Below are 15,319 nucleotides of genomic sequence, written 5' to 3' on the forward strand. Positions count from 1 at the left end.
TGATAGTCTCAGGGGTCCGTTAAAAGCGCAGAGAGCATCATGAAGAACAAGGAACACACCAGGCAGGTCCGAGATACTGTTGTGAAGAAGTTTAAAGCCGGATTTGGATACAAAAAGATTTCCCAAGCTTTAAACATCCCAAGGAGCACTGTGCAAGCGATAATATTGAAATGGAAGGAGTATCAGACCACTGCAAATCTACCAAGACCTGGCCGTCCCTCTAAACTTTCAGCTCATACAAGGAGAAGACTGATCAGAGATGCAGCCAAGAGGCCCATGATCACTCTGGATGAACTGCAGAGATCTACAGCTGAGGTGGGAGACTCTGTCCATAGGACAACAATCAGTCATATATTGCACAAATCTGGCCTTTATGGAAGAGTGGCAAGAAGAAAGCCATTTCTTAAAGATATCCATAAAAAGTGTTGTTTAAAGTTTGTCACAAGCCACCTGGGAGACACACCAAACATGTGGAAGAAGGTGCTCTGGTCAGATGAAACCAAAATGGAACTTTTTGGCAACAATGCAAAACGTTATGTTTGGCGTAAAAGCAACACAGCTCATCACCCTGAACACACCATCCCCACTGTCAAACATGGTGGTGGCAGCATCATGGTTTGGGCCTGCTTTTCTTCAGCAGGGACAGGGAAGATGGTTAAAATTGATGGGAAGATGGATGGAGCCAAATACAGGACCATTCTGGAAGAAAACCTGATGGAATCTGCAAAAGACCTGAGACTGGGACGGAGATTTGTCTTCCAACAAGACAATGATCCAAAACATAAAGCAAAATCTACAATGGAATGGTTCAAAAATAAACATATCCAGGTGTTAGAATGGCCAAGGCAAAGTCCAGACCTGAATCCAATCGAGAATCTGTGGAAAGAACTGAAAACTGCTGTTCACAAATGCTCTCCATCCAACCTCACTGAGTTCGAGCTGTTTTGCAAGGAGGAATGGGAAAGAATTTCAGTCTCTCAATGTGCAAAACTGATAGAGACATACCCCAAGCGAATTACAGCTGTAACCGCAGCAAAAGGTGGCGCTACAAAGTATTAACTTAAGGGGGCTGAATAATTTTGCACGCCCAATTTTTCAGTTTTTGATTTGTTAAAAAGTTTGAAATATCCAATAAATGTCGTTCCACTTCATGATTGTGTCCCACTTGTTGTTGATTCTTCACAAAAAAATACAGTTTTCTATCTTTATGTTTGAAGCCTGAAATGTGGCAAAAGGTCGCAAAGTTCAAGGGGGCCGAATACTTTCGCAAGGCACTGTATCTTGCATTACTCATCTCCTCATATCTATATACTGTTTTCTATACTATTCTACTGTACCTTAGTCCGTTCCGTTCTGACATCGCTCGTCCATAAGCCAATAGTCTTAATTCATTCCTACTTAGATTTGTGTGTATTGGCTATATGTTGTGTAATTTGTTAGATATTACTTGTTAGATATTACTGCACTGTCTTGAGCTAGAAGCACAAGCATTTCGCTACCCCCGCAATAACATCTGCTAATCAGGTGTGTGACCAATACAATTTGATTTGATTCCCCCTTCTCCCTGTTTGTGTTTGCTTGGAAATGTTGGTTATCCTCCCACAATGTCAAGTTATGTATTACTAGATTTGATTTATTACCAGATTAAGGGTATACTGGGCAACTTTTATAAGGCCTGGATGCCTTATATGGAATACAGTACAACTTTATTTCTTTATTTAACCTTTATTTAACTAGGCAAGTCAGTTAAGAACATATTCTTAATTACAATGACGGCCTACGACTAAAGGAGTCTGTATTGAAAACATGCCTACGTCAGGGAAGATTCCTATTTAGCTGCTGAGGTACTCAGTCCTGGCCCTGATGGTCTGCCGTCCTGTGGCTTGTCACTCTCGCCTTGGCCTAACACACCCAACACCAATATTAAATGTTTCACTAAGATCCTAAAGTTGAGTGGGGTGTGTTTGGTTGGAGCGCTGCAGGGCGACCCAGCTATATTGTGTGCAAGTAAAAAGAGCTCTACAGTACTATTAGTCCTATGAGTTTAAATACATGTAGGATTTGCTGTTTCTGTGTATTAATGTATATTTGAGGTGTATGTGGGTTTTTAGTTTTGTTTCCAAACCTTTCCTTGGAATTAAAGCAATTTAAGGTGTACACTGGGAAGGAAATTGTCTTGGGAGAGAGTTTAGTCATTGACTAGACTGGTGGGGGTCGGGCATGCAGACTCGGGCTGGCTGGTCATTCTGGCAAAAATGTAATATAGAGGATATCTTAATAAAGCCAATAAAAAGTATTTGTATTTTTTCAAGAGTTGCTCATTTGTTAGGCATTTGGTTAAAGGTGCAACACAATATCTATTATTGAATTACTTTACATCTAGTTCAGTCTTATTAATCACTTAAACATATTTAATAAGGATCTCTTACCTAGCTTGATGACTGTGGGCATTGTTGCTTACTTTTTGTTCTAAATGGAGAAGGCATATTGGATTGTGTAAAAATGCAGGAAATTTGCTTTGGATGCCCAAAAACATTCTGGGGGAGGTCCCCCTGACAGGTTATGCCTCCCCCCACACACTTCATGGGGCCCATGCTCTAGTGTATGTAGCGTGGGTTGTGGGCGATTGAAGTACTACTTATCTTCAACCAGTGATACAGTCAGATCCACGCAGAAGAAGACAACTGGCTGGTAAGTGCAATCAAACTGTTTTACATAGGCCTAACGGTCGATAGAATATGAATATAGGTATTTTATGGTCACCAACCCTTTTCATATGGCTTCTGCACAGTTTAGCACAGGGGCACAACTTTCACAGGGACGGGGGGGACCCCAACATTCTGAAATTCGGATGATTTTATTTCATTATGCTTGGCAGTGACCCGCTATAGTGTTTCAGCACTGATTCTTTGATAGCAAATATTTTGTTTAAACATCCCGCACGCCAGATTGCAAAAAAAAGAATTGTATAATATTAAACACGCAAACAGCAGACAATGTGGTCAAAAAGTAATATGATGTCATTTGGGGTTCCATTATGACGCACGCTCCAAAATGTATAAAAGTCCGCCATCGCCGATTGTCTTTCATAAATCCATTAGACATGGATAGCTATAGCATCAACCTTGACTCAATGCTACAGAAGGCTGATAAGGCCATTGAGGAGAGAGAGGCTGGTCTGGGCTTCCCCTGCCCTGCCCCCTAGAGAGCCCTGCCGATAACATCAACAAGATGGTGTTTGGGCTTCTTGGGGACTGTCATGAACGGGAAGAAGAAGGGTGCTGGACCTCCAGGTTTGAGATCCGAGGTCACAGCCGCCTGCATTGGACCCATGGCGTCTCCAGAGACCCGCACAAAGGACCTGACTACAGAAATTGATGTGATGATGAAGAGCCTGCTGGACTCCCGCATGGCCACTGCCTCCACTGGCAATCAGGCACTGGCGCAGCCTCCAAAGTCCACAGGAAGATGCTCACTCCAGAGACCCTCCTGGAAATTGAGACCGCAGTTGCATGGGCAAAGACATGCTGGTGAAGAAACCTGAGATCTATGAGCAGATGACCACAGGAGGTTGGTGGCACCTTAATTTTAGAGGATGGGTTCGTGGTATTGCCTGGAGTGTTAATAAGTGGCTTCGTTCCAGATGTTATTATGAGCCATCCTCCCCTCAGCAACCTCCACTGCTTTATGTACATCATTGTCCACTCAGTCAGAAGACCTCACCACTGAGGATTTTAGGCCAGGGATAGTGCTTTTTTCATCCGGGTTAGTGCTATCCAGGATCCTTGGGACATCCCTACCCTGCCCTAAACTTAACCATAACCCTTACCTGACCTTAAACAATTTTCAACTTTTACAGGGTGACATCAGTTGGACTTCCAAAGAAATTTAGAGCAACGACCGATACGGCAGGGATTTTGTGGACAGGGTAGCAGCACCCTCATGTGGCTATCAAAGAACATGACCACAGAAAACATAACCCCCAGACAGCGAAGAGATGCCAATCACATCGCGTCATACACTTTATACAACATGATTGGTCGGTGGTGCAGGGGTAAACCCATAATTGATCATGTGACGTCGGTCGTATAAATACTTAGAACCTCACCACATTAACGCAACCCTAGTTTTTTTTTGAGGGAAAATGTATCGTCTTCGCCAACAGTCTTTCTCCAGGATCGCTTTTAATTCCTTTTTCTCTACCGTGCCACGGGAAGATTGTCAATTTATGAGACAGTTTAATAAAAACTGGTCGTGTATCGGCTGATTTTTGCTCATTTTCATACGTATCTGCACGAAAATGCCAAGGTCCAAGAAGAGGAGTTCCAGGGGTAAGTAAAGTCGCTACAGACCGGGTTGTTTTGGCCTACTCTCGTGGTTTGAGTTTTGTGCGTTGTAGGAGTTGTAGTTCTGTACATTCTTACAGCGTGTTGAGCTCAACGACCGGTAATGTCTAACAGAACTACAAAAGTGTGGCATCGCTGCCCATGTTTTGTGGTTGAAATCGGAGCTTCCAGACAAAGAACTCTCGCTTTCTCTTAAAATAATTTTAATTAACCTCAACATCCTATTGTTTGCCGATATTATTGTATGAGTATTGTGATTATAGAAACGACCCCGAAACCGCGATTACAGTATTTTTTTGTTTTGTTTTTAGACTGACTTTTGAAACGAATGTGTTACCTAGCAACTAACATCCGTTGGCCAGTGTTGCTCATATGTGTTAGTTGTTAGCGAGTTCTATTTGTCTCCCTTCCTGTAAAAGGATAGGTTGTTTTGAGGACACGAAGTTTAGTTGGAAGGACGCCACAACATTTGAATGAGATCGACAGTCGATCAGGTCAAATAATGGGATGATTCGATTATGCTGAGCTGCAGGTAACGTTAGCATAGTGAGCGTTGGTCTAGTAATCGAAAGGTTGCACACTCGTCCCCGAACAAGGCCGTTCTTAACCCTGGCCGTCATTGAAAATACGTTTTTTTCTTAACGAACTTGCCTGCCGTGACGTCAGCTGGCAAAAACGATGATGATGGGGGGGGGTGGGCCGCCGCCGCCCATCTCATGCTTTGAACAAGGCAGCATGGTGCATCGTCCAGAAATGTACAACATGCTTTTCCATAAAATACGTTTACATTGAACTAGTTTTCACTGGGAAGGCAGATACTACGTTATCAAAAGCAATCAGTTTTGAATGTGGGACACCGAATCCTACTCACAACTGCACGTGCTTAACGTTTACTACTGAACTTCGCCCTGGACTGTGAACGGGGCACCTGGCTCGCGCCCGGGAGGCCCGGTTCCGAAATGAATTCTATCAATTTTCACCCAGTGTAACACATGCTTGACCGTGACAGATTAATCTAATCCCATTATGGTTATATAATACTCGCTTGACTAGCTAGCTCGGTAACTAGTTATTCACATTACAGCAAGCTAGCTACATTGCTGGCACACGTTTTATAGGGCCAGCTATGCTATGAAGCAGGATCGTGTTAGTCGACTAGCTATTTGGATGGTGTCTGCCTCTTTCAGAATAGTTTGTTCAGTGCTATGGTCTGAAAAGGAAGCAATGGATTGCCACGTGAACATGGTCACGTTTACACACTGCAGAGCAGACAGTGTGGCCCTCCCTCTCAGATGGGAACAGTCTTATCGTAATAAACTGCACCAGCTGGGTTTAGATTATGTCACTGCCTGGCCAGCTACCCACCCAAGGAGCTGTGCTATTTGCACATTCAGCAGAAGACTGTGGAGCCCTTGACTTCGAGGGGAGAGAATATCAAGTGCATATCCCATAAGGGTAGCGATCTGGCTTTTGTTCTGTCAAGGTTTTGCATATAAAGTTCTGCGTTGTGATTGCATGGAAGTGTACTAGTTAAGCCCCTGGAGTAAAATGCACATATTGTACCTACCATGACCTAATGTATGATTTGTTGGGGGGGTCGGGCGTGGGACATGTAATCGTTTCAGGGGGGCAGCACGGAGCTGTGCAGCCTTTCAGCGATGAGGATGCCTCCATCGAGACCCTCAGCCGCTGCAGCAGCTTCAGTGATGCCATGAGTGTGGCAGAGGAAGGTATGTGATTGTATGTACATATGCTTGCCTGTGTCCCAGTCATAAAGTAACAACAAAGGGCAAGTTAAAAAGTTTAAAGTTTAAAAAAGGACAAACTTTTGACCTGTCAAGTTATAAATGTCTTACAGCCCTTTTATGTTATGCTTTTATCTTAAATGGTTCAAAGAATACAATCTACAAAGGGAATAGCCCAGTACAACTCTGTATTTCTCAGGGTCTGTTGTATTCATCTTCATATGTGTAGGAGGGGAGGCTGGTGAGGAGACAGCCCAGGAGGATTTACAGTACAAGCTGAAGGTTTTCATTGACAGCACTGTGGATAAGAGGCAAGTCTAAACCACTGTGGGAAACTGATCTACCTGCTATTTCTCTGTTAGCTGTCTCACTTTCAGACGAGATGGAACCAGAGGCCTAGGACTGGGTCGACGAAACCTGAGATGCTATATAATGAACACAATGCAACAAGACGTCATCCTTTCCATTCACAGATTGCTGCTGATAATTGAATTGAGTAGCTGTTACATAAGCTACTGCAGATACTAGGCCTAAATCTTTACTGTTCTACCTCGTCGACAGTGCCAAGACCAGACAGGGAGCCCTGGATGGGCTGAAGGCTGCCATGGCAACTAGGATCCTGTACGAGTTCATTTCAGACAGGAGGATGACCATCACTGACAGCATTGAGCGCTGTCTCAAGAAAGGTTAGCTACTACTGCTACTACAGGCTTTCACCAATTCATGCTTCATATTCCCCGAATACCAATACAGACCCACATTGTATTGTTGTATTGAGTGTTTGAATCTTTAGTTCTGGTCCAGTAGTTACTATAACCCCTCAAAGTTACTGAGGATGGTAGCTGACTCTATAGGTACTCCTGTCATATCTTTAATCTGGGACTAGAATAAATTCTTTGTCCTCAGGTCTGGATGGAAGCTAGTCATTCCGAATATTAAGAAGTTTGTGGGAGCTGTACTGTTAGATATCAGTGCAGCCTTTGATATTATTGGCCATAACCTGTTGAATTTTGTTATGGCTTTTCATCCTCTACCATATTGTGGATTCAGATTTATCTAATTGAACTCTAGGGTTTTCTTTAATGGAAGCTTCTCTGTCAAACATGTAAAGTGTGGTGTCCCGCAGGGCAGCTCTCTAGGCCCGCTACTCCTTTCTATTTTTACCAATGACCCTGGCATTAAACAAAGCATGTGTCATGTGTGCTGACTAAACCATATACGTATCATCAACCACAGCTAATGAAGTCACTGAAAACCTAAAAGTTTTGCGGTCTGTTTTGGAATACGTGACCATTAAAAGTTTTCTTGATTGTCCAGTCATATGGTCAAGTGTTGCAACAAAAGACCTAGTTGACCTCAAGGATTGGAACTTTTAATTTCTGCCTAAAATAACACCCACATCTAACTCCCTCAGCTCATGACCTGATTCGATTATATGCATGTTCTTGATACCTTTTGAAAGGAAACATTTAGAAGTTTGTGGAAATGTGAAATTAATGTAGGAGAATGTAACAAATTAGATCTGGTAAAAGATAAAAACACGTGTTTTCTATTTTTGTTTGCATCTTTGAAGAGGCCAGGTGGTGATGTAGGATTCTAGGTGTAATTTAGATGTCCACAAGATGGCAGCAGTGTGCAATTTCAGACTGATCCAGTAAAGCATTACATCACTACACTATTTTGTATCCGGTCTGCCAGGAGTTTGCCCAAATGTGCCAAAATGGTCAAGTTATACATGTACATTTTATTTTACCTTTATTTAACTAGGCAAGTCAGTTAAGAACAAATTCTTATTTTCAATGGCGGCCTAGGAACAGTGGGTTAACTGCCTGTTCAGGGGCAGAACGACACATGTGTACCTTGTCAACTCAGGATATGAACTTGCAGCCTTTCGGTTACTAGCCCAACGCTCTAACCACTAGGCTACCCTGCCGCCCCGCTCTTCCATACATAACTATAGTTAACATACAAAAATAATATGGTGAGTTTGGATACTCCCAAGAATGTCATACGTGATGGCTCATTAGGTTCCCTACAGAAAAGACACTAACCTTCTCATCTAGATGGGTGAGGTGGCAGTAGGGTCAAACAGTAGAACCCAAAATTGATTTTATCAAACACTAACTATGCTACATTTTCCAGGATGACAAACCAGAGCAAGAGCTACCATTCAGAGGTGAATGTATCAAACCGGTTGCTGTTATGAGTGTTGTTGCGCACTATCCTCAAACAATAGCATTGTATTTTTTTTTTAGCTGTAATAGCTACTGTAAATTGGACACAGCAGTTCGATTAACAATTATTTAAGCTTTCTGCTCAAGACGTGTCGACGTCCAGGAAAGTTGGCTGTTTACAATGTCATTCTAGTCACATATTGAGCAACAACTGTCCCGGTTTAGGGACACGGCATGCCAGTCTCTCTTGGCTACCAGTTGAGGAAAGACTGACTGCGTCACTTGTTTTTATAAGAAACATGTGTTTGACATTCCCAATTATTTGCAGATGCAACTTGAACGCACACAAGGGTCACCCCAAGGGTCTTTTCACAGTTCCCAGGTACAGAATAGATTCAAGGAAATGTACAGTATTATCCTGAGCCATGAGTGCATGGAACTCCCTTCCATCTTATATAGCGCAAGTGAACCGCAAACCTGGTTTCAAAAAACAAATACAATGCCCCTCCCCCATGTGACCTACTTGTTGCTTATGTACTGACATGTATGTCTAACTGATGGATGTGCACATGCTGTTTTTGAAATGCATGTAAAGGCTTGTCTAATGTGTGCTTTGTCAGACCCCAGACCCCAGTAAGACTAGCTGTTGCTAATGGGGATCCTAATAAATCAAATCCCTCAGGTAAAGGACCGGAGCAGTGTGCAGCAGCCTCCCTGGCCTGTCTGCTGTGTATTCAGCTGGGCTCAGGCGTTGAGAGCGAAGAGGTGTTCAAGACCCTCAAACCCATCTTCAAGAACATTCTGTTGGATGGAGCAGCCAACATCCAAGCCAGACAAGCTGTGAGTATCTGCCTGGACCCTGTCATTAAAATAGGTTTGGTTTGCTAAACTCAGCAAAAAAAAAAGAACTGTCCTCTCACTGTCAACTGTGTTTATTTTCAGCAAATTTAGCATGTGTAAATATTTGTATTAACACAAGATTTAACAACTGAGACATAAACTGAACAAGTTCCACAGACATGTGACTAACAGAAATTGAATGTGTCCCTGAACAAGGGGGGGGGGGGGTTCAAAATCAAAATTAACAGTCAGTATCTGGTGTGGCCACTGGCTGCATGAAGTACTGCAGTGCATCTCCTCATGGACTGCACCAGATTTGCCAGTTCTTGCTGTGAGATGAATCCGACCATCACACCTGGTGAGACAAAACCGCGGGTTTGTGCCCATAGGTGACATTGTTGCCGATGTCTGGTGAGGACCTGCCTTACAACAGGCCCTCAGTCCAGCCTCTCGGCCTATTGCGGACAGTCTGAGTACTGATGGAGGGATTGTGTGTTCCTGGTGTAACTCAGGAAGTTGTTGTTGCCATCCTGTACCTGTCCTGTGGGTGTGATGTTTGGATGTATCGATCCTGTGCAGGTGTTACATGTGGTCTGCCACTGCAAGGACGATCAGCTGTCCATCCTGTCTCACAGTATGGACTTTAATTTATTGCCCTGGCCACAGCTGCAGTCCTCATGCCTCCTTGCAGCATGCCTAGGGCTCGTTCATGCAGATAAGCAGGGACCCTGGGCATCTTTCTTTTGGTGTTTTCCAGAGTCAGTAGAAAGGCCTCTTTTTAGTGTCCTAAGTTTTCATAACTGTGACCTTAATTCCCCACAGTCTGTAAGCTGTTAGTCTTAATGACCGTTCCACAGGTGCATGTTCATTAATTGATTATGGTTCATTGAACAAGCACAAAAAACGGTGTTTAAACCCTTTACAATGAAGATCTGTGAAGTTGTTTGGATTTTTACAAGTTCTTTCAAAGACAGGGTCCTGAAAAAGGGGACGTTTCTTTATTTGCCGAGTTTATAAGTGGCCCTTTGTTTCTTTTATAGTGTGCAACAAGTTTGGGCCTGTGCACTCTGGTGGCGGAAGATGACATCTTGGTATGTGGCTATGTTTGACATTCCATTGTGACTATGCTTGATTGTATGTGGAACTACTTTTGCCAAATTCTTCAGCAGCACAAGAGACATTCTGTCTAACATTTATTCTGTTCAGCATTTTAAACAAGGTACAGAAACTAAGACCTCTCTCAAAATGACTGCATAGTCCAATCTCACACCCTGGTTAAACATAAATGATGAACCTCTTTCTCTCTGGGTCTCCAGGATGTGTATGCCACCATGGAGAGCTTTGAGAGTTTGTTCATGCGTTCCTATGTGAAGGAGGATGGGAGTCGCCCCTCTCTCAACCCCCAGACCACCCTGCTCCACACCAACGCCCTCCTCTCCTGGGCCCTGCTGCTCACAATCTGCACAGGCAGCCAGGTCAAAGCAGTCACACACAAGTATGTACTTAACTCGAACCTCTTGAGTCCCTCTGGGACACGACTTTCAGTCCATTTCAGCCTATAGGTCTTTGGATGCTTCTGATCAAGAGAATATAGTGAATGTGTGTTCCTGACGTCCTTACCTGTCCAGTTGTCTTACCAGTGTGGATGAAGGAAATATAATGGCGTTGGGAAGCCTTAAATAGGAAGTCTACTTGTTTTTGACTGAAATGTTTGTCTTTCAGGCACCTGCCCAAACTTCCCCGGTTGTTGGAGAATGATGACGTCAACATGAGGATAGCAGCGGGAGAGACCATCGCTCTGCTGTTTGAGCTGGCGAGGGACATGGACCCTGTAAGTGCTCACCTGTTCTTTGGTCTGTGTGCCTCCGTTCCATTTAAATTCAGGAGATTCAATCCGATTTCATTTAGGAAGTTCAAGTCTCATTTGGATTTTCAATCCCGTTGTACTAGGAAATGGGGGGGATTTCACTATTCGACCAGTATCATGAATTTGTTGGAAATCCGGACATTCTGAATGTACAGTACCAGTCAACAGTTTGGACCCACCTGTTGATTTGAGGCTTTTTCTACAGCCTTGAGGTGTGTTAGGTCATTGTCCTGTTGAAAAAAAACCAAATGATTGTCCCGCTATGTGCAAAGCAGATGGCTTGGTGTATCGCTGCAGAATGTGGTAGATATGTGTGCCTTGAATTTTAAATAAATCAAACCGTGTCACCAGAGTAGCACTATCACACCACCGCCATTCTTCTCTTGGGAACCACACGTGGCGATCATCCGTTCACCTACTCTGTCTCAAAGACACGGCGAGTGGAACCAAAAATCTAAGATTTGGACTCATCAGAACAAAGGACCGATTTCTACCTGTCGAATGTCCATTGCTCATTTCTTGGCCCAAGCAAGTCTCTTCTTATTGGTGTCCTTTAGTAGTGATTTCTTTGCAGAAATTTGACCATGAAGGCCTCATTCATGCAGTCTACTCTGAACAGTTGATGTGTCTGTTATTTGAATTCTGCAGCCCAAATAAATGCATCAATCTGAGGCTGGTAACTAATTAACTTATCCTCCGCAGCAGAGGTAACTCTGGGTCTTTTCTTTCCTGTGGCGGTCCTCGTGAGAGCCAGTTTCAGAGTGCGTTCTGATTTTATGCGAGTGCACTTGAAGAAACTTTCAAACTTCAAATTTTCCACATTACTGACCATGTCTGTTTCTATTTGCTTATTTGAGCTGTTCTTGCCATAATATGGACTTAGCCCTATTTGGTAAAAGACCATCTTCTGTATACCACCCTTACCATGTCACAACACAACTGATTGGCTCAAATGCATTTAGGAAAGAAATTCCCCAAATGAACTTTGAACAAGGCACACCTGTTAATTGAAATGCATTCCAGGTGACTACTTCCATGAAGCTGGTTCAAGTCAGGGTGGTTACTTTGAAGGATCTAAAAGAGAAAATATATTTGGATTTATTTATTTTTTTGGTTACTACATGATTCCATATGTCATGCCATTGCTTGTCTTCACTATTATTCTACAATGTAAAAAAAATAGTACAAATAAAGAAAAGCCCTTGACTGAGTAGGTTTCCAAACTATTGACTGGTTGTCTGTATATAAAATGGTGTACTTTTGTCCTGGGAAGTGGCGGTTAGATAGGCGCAAGCAGACTGTGGCAGAGAGCTTGTCTTGGCTGTTATTTATCCCCATATAGCCTTCCCTCAGCCTGTTTTGGTTGGAGTAGCCTTGAATAGCTAGCTGGGTTAATTGCTCGTTGTAGCCTACTTCTCATTTTGGTCACTTTTATAATTCTGTAACTTTATTCCATCTTGCATTAGTGAACTCTCTACATATGCTAAACATGGAGCTGCTTTGATTGGCCAACAAGCTACACGTGAAGGCTACAGTTTAAATTTTTTAATTGGGGCACTTCATAAACTGTTTAAATGTGTTCTATAATTTGTTGTCATGTTATCCTTGTATGTAACAATGTCACATGGTTATTTTAATGTAGAGAAAGCCTTTTTCAGTTAAAATATACCTACCTATAAGTAGTTTTTGCTCAAATGAATACTCCATATTTTTAATACTAACGCCAGTTTGGATATTCGTCTGGCTGTGCACATCCCCATCCTGTACTGAATTAAAATGGCATTTTACCAAAATGCAGTGCCAGCATAGCATGTTAATCTGTAAACACTTGAGTGATGACTGACCCATGCTCTGTTGTGACGTTCTCAGGAGTTTGAGTATGACGACTGGGAGCCCCTGTGTGACAAGCTCAACTCTCTGGCCACCGACTGCAACAAACACCGTGCCAAGACTGACAAGAGGAAGCAGAGGTCTGTGTTCAGGGACGTGCTCAAGGCTGTGGAGGTGAGTGGGCAGATTATACAATAGTAGATGAGCAATGTCTGGGGAATAGAATTTGAATTTCATGTGATGACTCATTGCTGATTCATGGTGGGAATTCTGTGTGCCTGTGTTGGCAGATGGTTGCCTTTGCCAACCTAATCTACCCTTGGTATCAATATAATTTACCCATTTTGTTGTCTTGTGAGAATCCAGAACAGTGTAGCCTTGCCTCAGCTGGTGTGTGTGTGTGTGTGTGTGTGTGTGTTAGGAGAGAGACTTTCAGACTGAGACAATCCGCTTCAGCACCGAGCGTATGACCATCGACAGCTGGGTGAGGAAGAGGACTTACGACGCCTTCAGGGAGTTTGTGGGCTCTGGCATGAACTACCACCTACAGGCCAATGAGTTTATTCGTGACGTGTTTCAACTGGGACCCCCCATGCTGGTTGACGCGGCCACACTGAAGTCCATGAAAATCTCCCGTTTCGAAAGGGCAAGTATCCTTACTAGACTGCGTACTTTCCTTTGACTAATTGAACTCTAACTTTTTGAAAAAGGTCACAAGTGCATTTTCTTTCAATTAACCCGATCAGTCTCGAGACGATTTTGGCTGGTGTCTCATCCGACTTTTAATGTCCAGCCCTTTATATTTAGCCTCACCATGAAGTGTTTTACCACTTTATTTTCAGGACAACCAGATCTACAAGTGCATCACAAAACAAGTTGACATAAAATGTTGCGTTCATGAGTTTGACAAATGCCATTATTTTTTTTGCTCAAACCATTTGGACTCTACAGAAGTTTTTGTAGAAAGACCCAGCCCCTTCGGGATCTGCCCATGTCTCACAAACACCGCTCTAGCTCACCCCACCCCTCCGTTAATCACGCAGAAGAAATGGATTTATCCAATGGTACAACCCAGCAGTCAGTAGCTGAAACGTACACTGTTTTAAAAGGGGCTAGAAGTGCAAATCATGTCGCGGTTGGACTCATTGGGTTAATTCTTTGACCATTTCAAATGGATATACCAACGCAAAAAAGAACCTGTCTTATTGTGTTAACATTGCGGTTTTCTTTTCCAGCATCTCTACAATGCGGCTGCATTCAAGGCTCGGACAAAGGCCAGGAACAAGTTCAGAGACAAGAGGGTTGACGTCGGGGAGTTTTGATGTGATTTAAAGGGTCCAACCTGCTCTTTTACTAACCATCAATTGAACCTTCTTGAATATCACTGTTACTATCCTTAATTTATCCAGTTAAGTGTTTGGTATTTGTAAATATGAATAATCATGTCTGTCTCAAGTGATTCTCTATTCCCCATAGGCTTGCCAGTGTCTATGTAGGGAATAAAGTGAGATGTAGACTTTGTTGCTCTGTTTTAATGTTTGTGTTCCAATAACATTGAGTTATAATATTTAAAAATGCACTAATTGGTTAACGTTTCCTATGGACTTCCCCGTGGACCCTAGTTTATTGTCTGGTGTTTTGTTATACACAGATTATACCGAGCATTAGGATGCCTTCCTAGTATTTAGTCGCCCTCAGAACAGCCTCAATTCGCCGGGGCATGGACTACAAGTCTACCACATGGATGCTGGCTCATGTTGACTCCAATGCTTATCACTGTTGTCACGTTGGCTGGATGTCCTTTGGGTGGTGGAGCATTCCTGATACACACACGGGGAAACGTGTTGCAGTTCTTGACACAAACCGGTGCGCCTGGCACGTACTGCAATACTCTGTTCAAGGGCATTTAAATCTCTTGCCTGTTCATCTTCTGAATAGCACACATGACACAATCCATGTCTCAAGGCTTAAAAATCACTCTTTAACCCCATCTCATCCCCTTCATCTACACTGGTGGAAGAGGCTTTAACAAGTGACCTCAATAAGGGCTCATAGCTTTCACCTGGACAGTTTGTCATGTAAAGAGGGGGGTGTTAATGTTTTGTACACAGTGTAGTTTGTCTATTGGCTGTGAGAAACTCAAATAAATACTAACTGAACTAGTCTCAATGTGTGTTTCTTGATCTTCAGTAAATATCACCCATTGTTATCACTAGTCCTAAAGCAGACCAGTTAGGATAAGACCCATGTTAAGCTGAGGTGTGTCGTATTATGTAATGGGTTTCTCTGACACATGAGTAGAGCAGAGCCCAATTAGCAGACAACCAAATGGACTTCTGGCTAATTGACTCTATTCTCTCAGCTTTTCCTGGAAGCTGATTTCACATTTGAGGACCTGCTTTACAGTTGCCTATGAAATGGTCACGTTGACACAACGCCGCAGCTGAACACGTTTTTCAGAGAATGTTGCCGTTTGTACATACGGCTGTAAAATGGGTCCTCCAGAGAGACGCGCTT

At 43.1% G+C, this 15,319-nt stretch overlaps 1 protein-coding gene across 1 annotated transcript; it reads left to right on the plus strand.

Annotated features, from left to right (window-relative positions):
* Positions 1-4,111: 4,111 nt before the first annotated feature.
* On the plus strand, positions 4,112-14,966 carry LOC118366193 (interferon-related developmental regulator 1-like). The gene is made up of 11 exons (XM_035748680.2): positions 4,112-4,331; positions 5,972-6,076; positions 6,321-6,402; positions 6,653-6,777; positions 8,948-9,105; positions 10,146-10,196; positions 10,422-10,600; positions 10,828-10,936; positions 12,842-12,976; positions 13,224-13,448; positions 14,038-14,966. The coding sequence occupies exons 1-11, from the start codon at positions 4,301-4,303 to the stop codon at positions 14,122-14,124; spliced, it is 1,287 nt and encodes a 428-aa protein (XP_035604573.1). The 5' UTR covers positions 4,112-4,300; the 3' UTR covers positions 14,125-14,966.
* The last annotated feature ends 353 nt before the right edge of the window (positions 14,967-15,319 follow it).

Source organism: Oncorhynchus keta, chromosome 33, assembly GCF_023373465.1.
Source record: "Oncorhynchus keta strain PuntledgeMale-10-30-2019 chromosome 33, Oket_V2, whole genome shotgun sequence".
In the NCBI taxonomy this organism is placed as follows: Eukaryota; Metazoa; Chordata; class Actinopteri; order Salmoniformes; family Salmonidae; genus Oncorhynchus; species Oncorhynchus keta.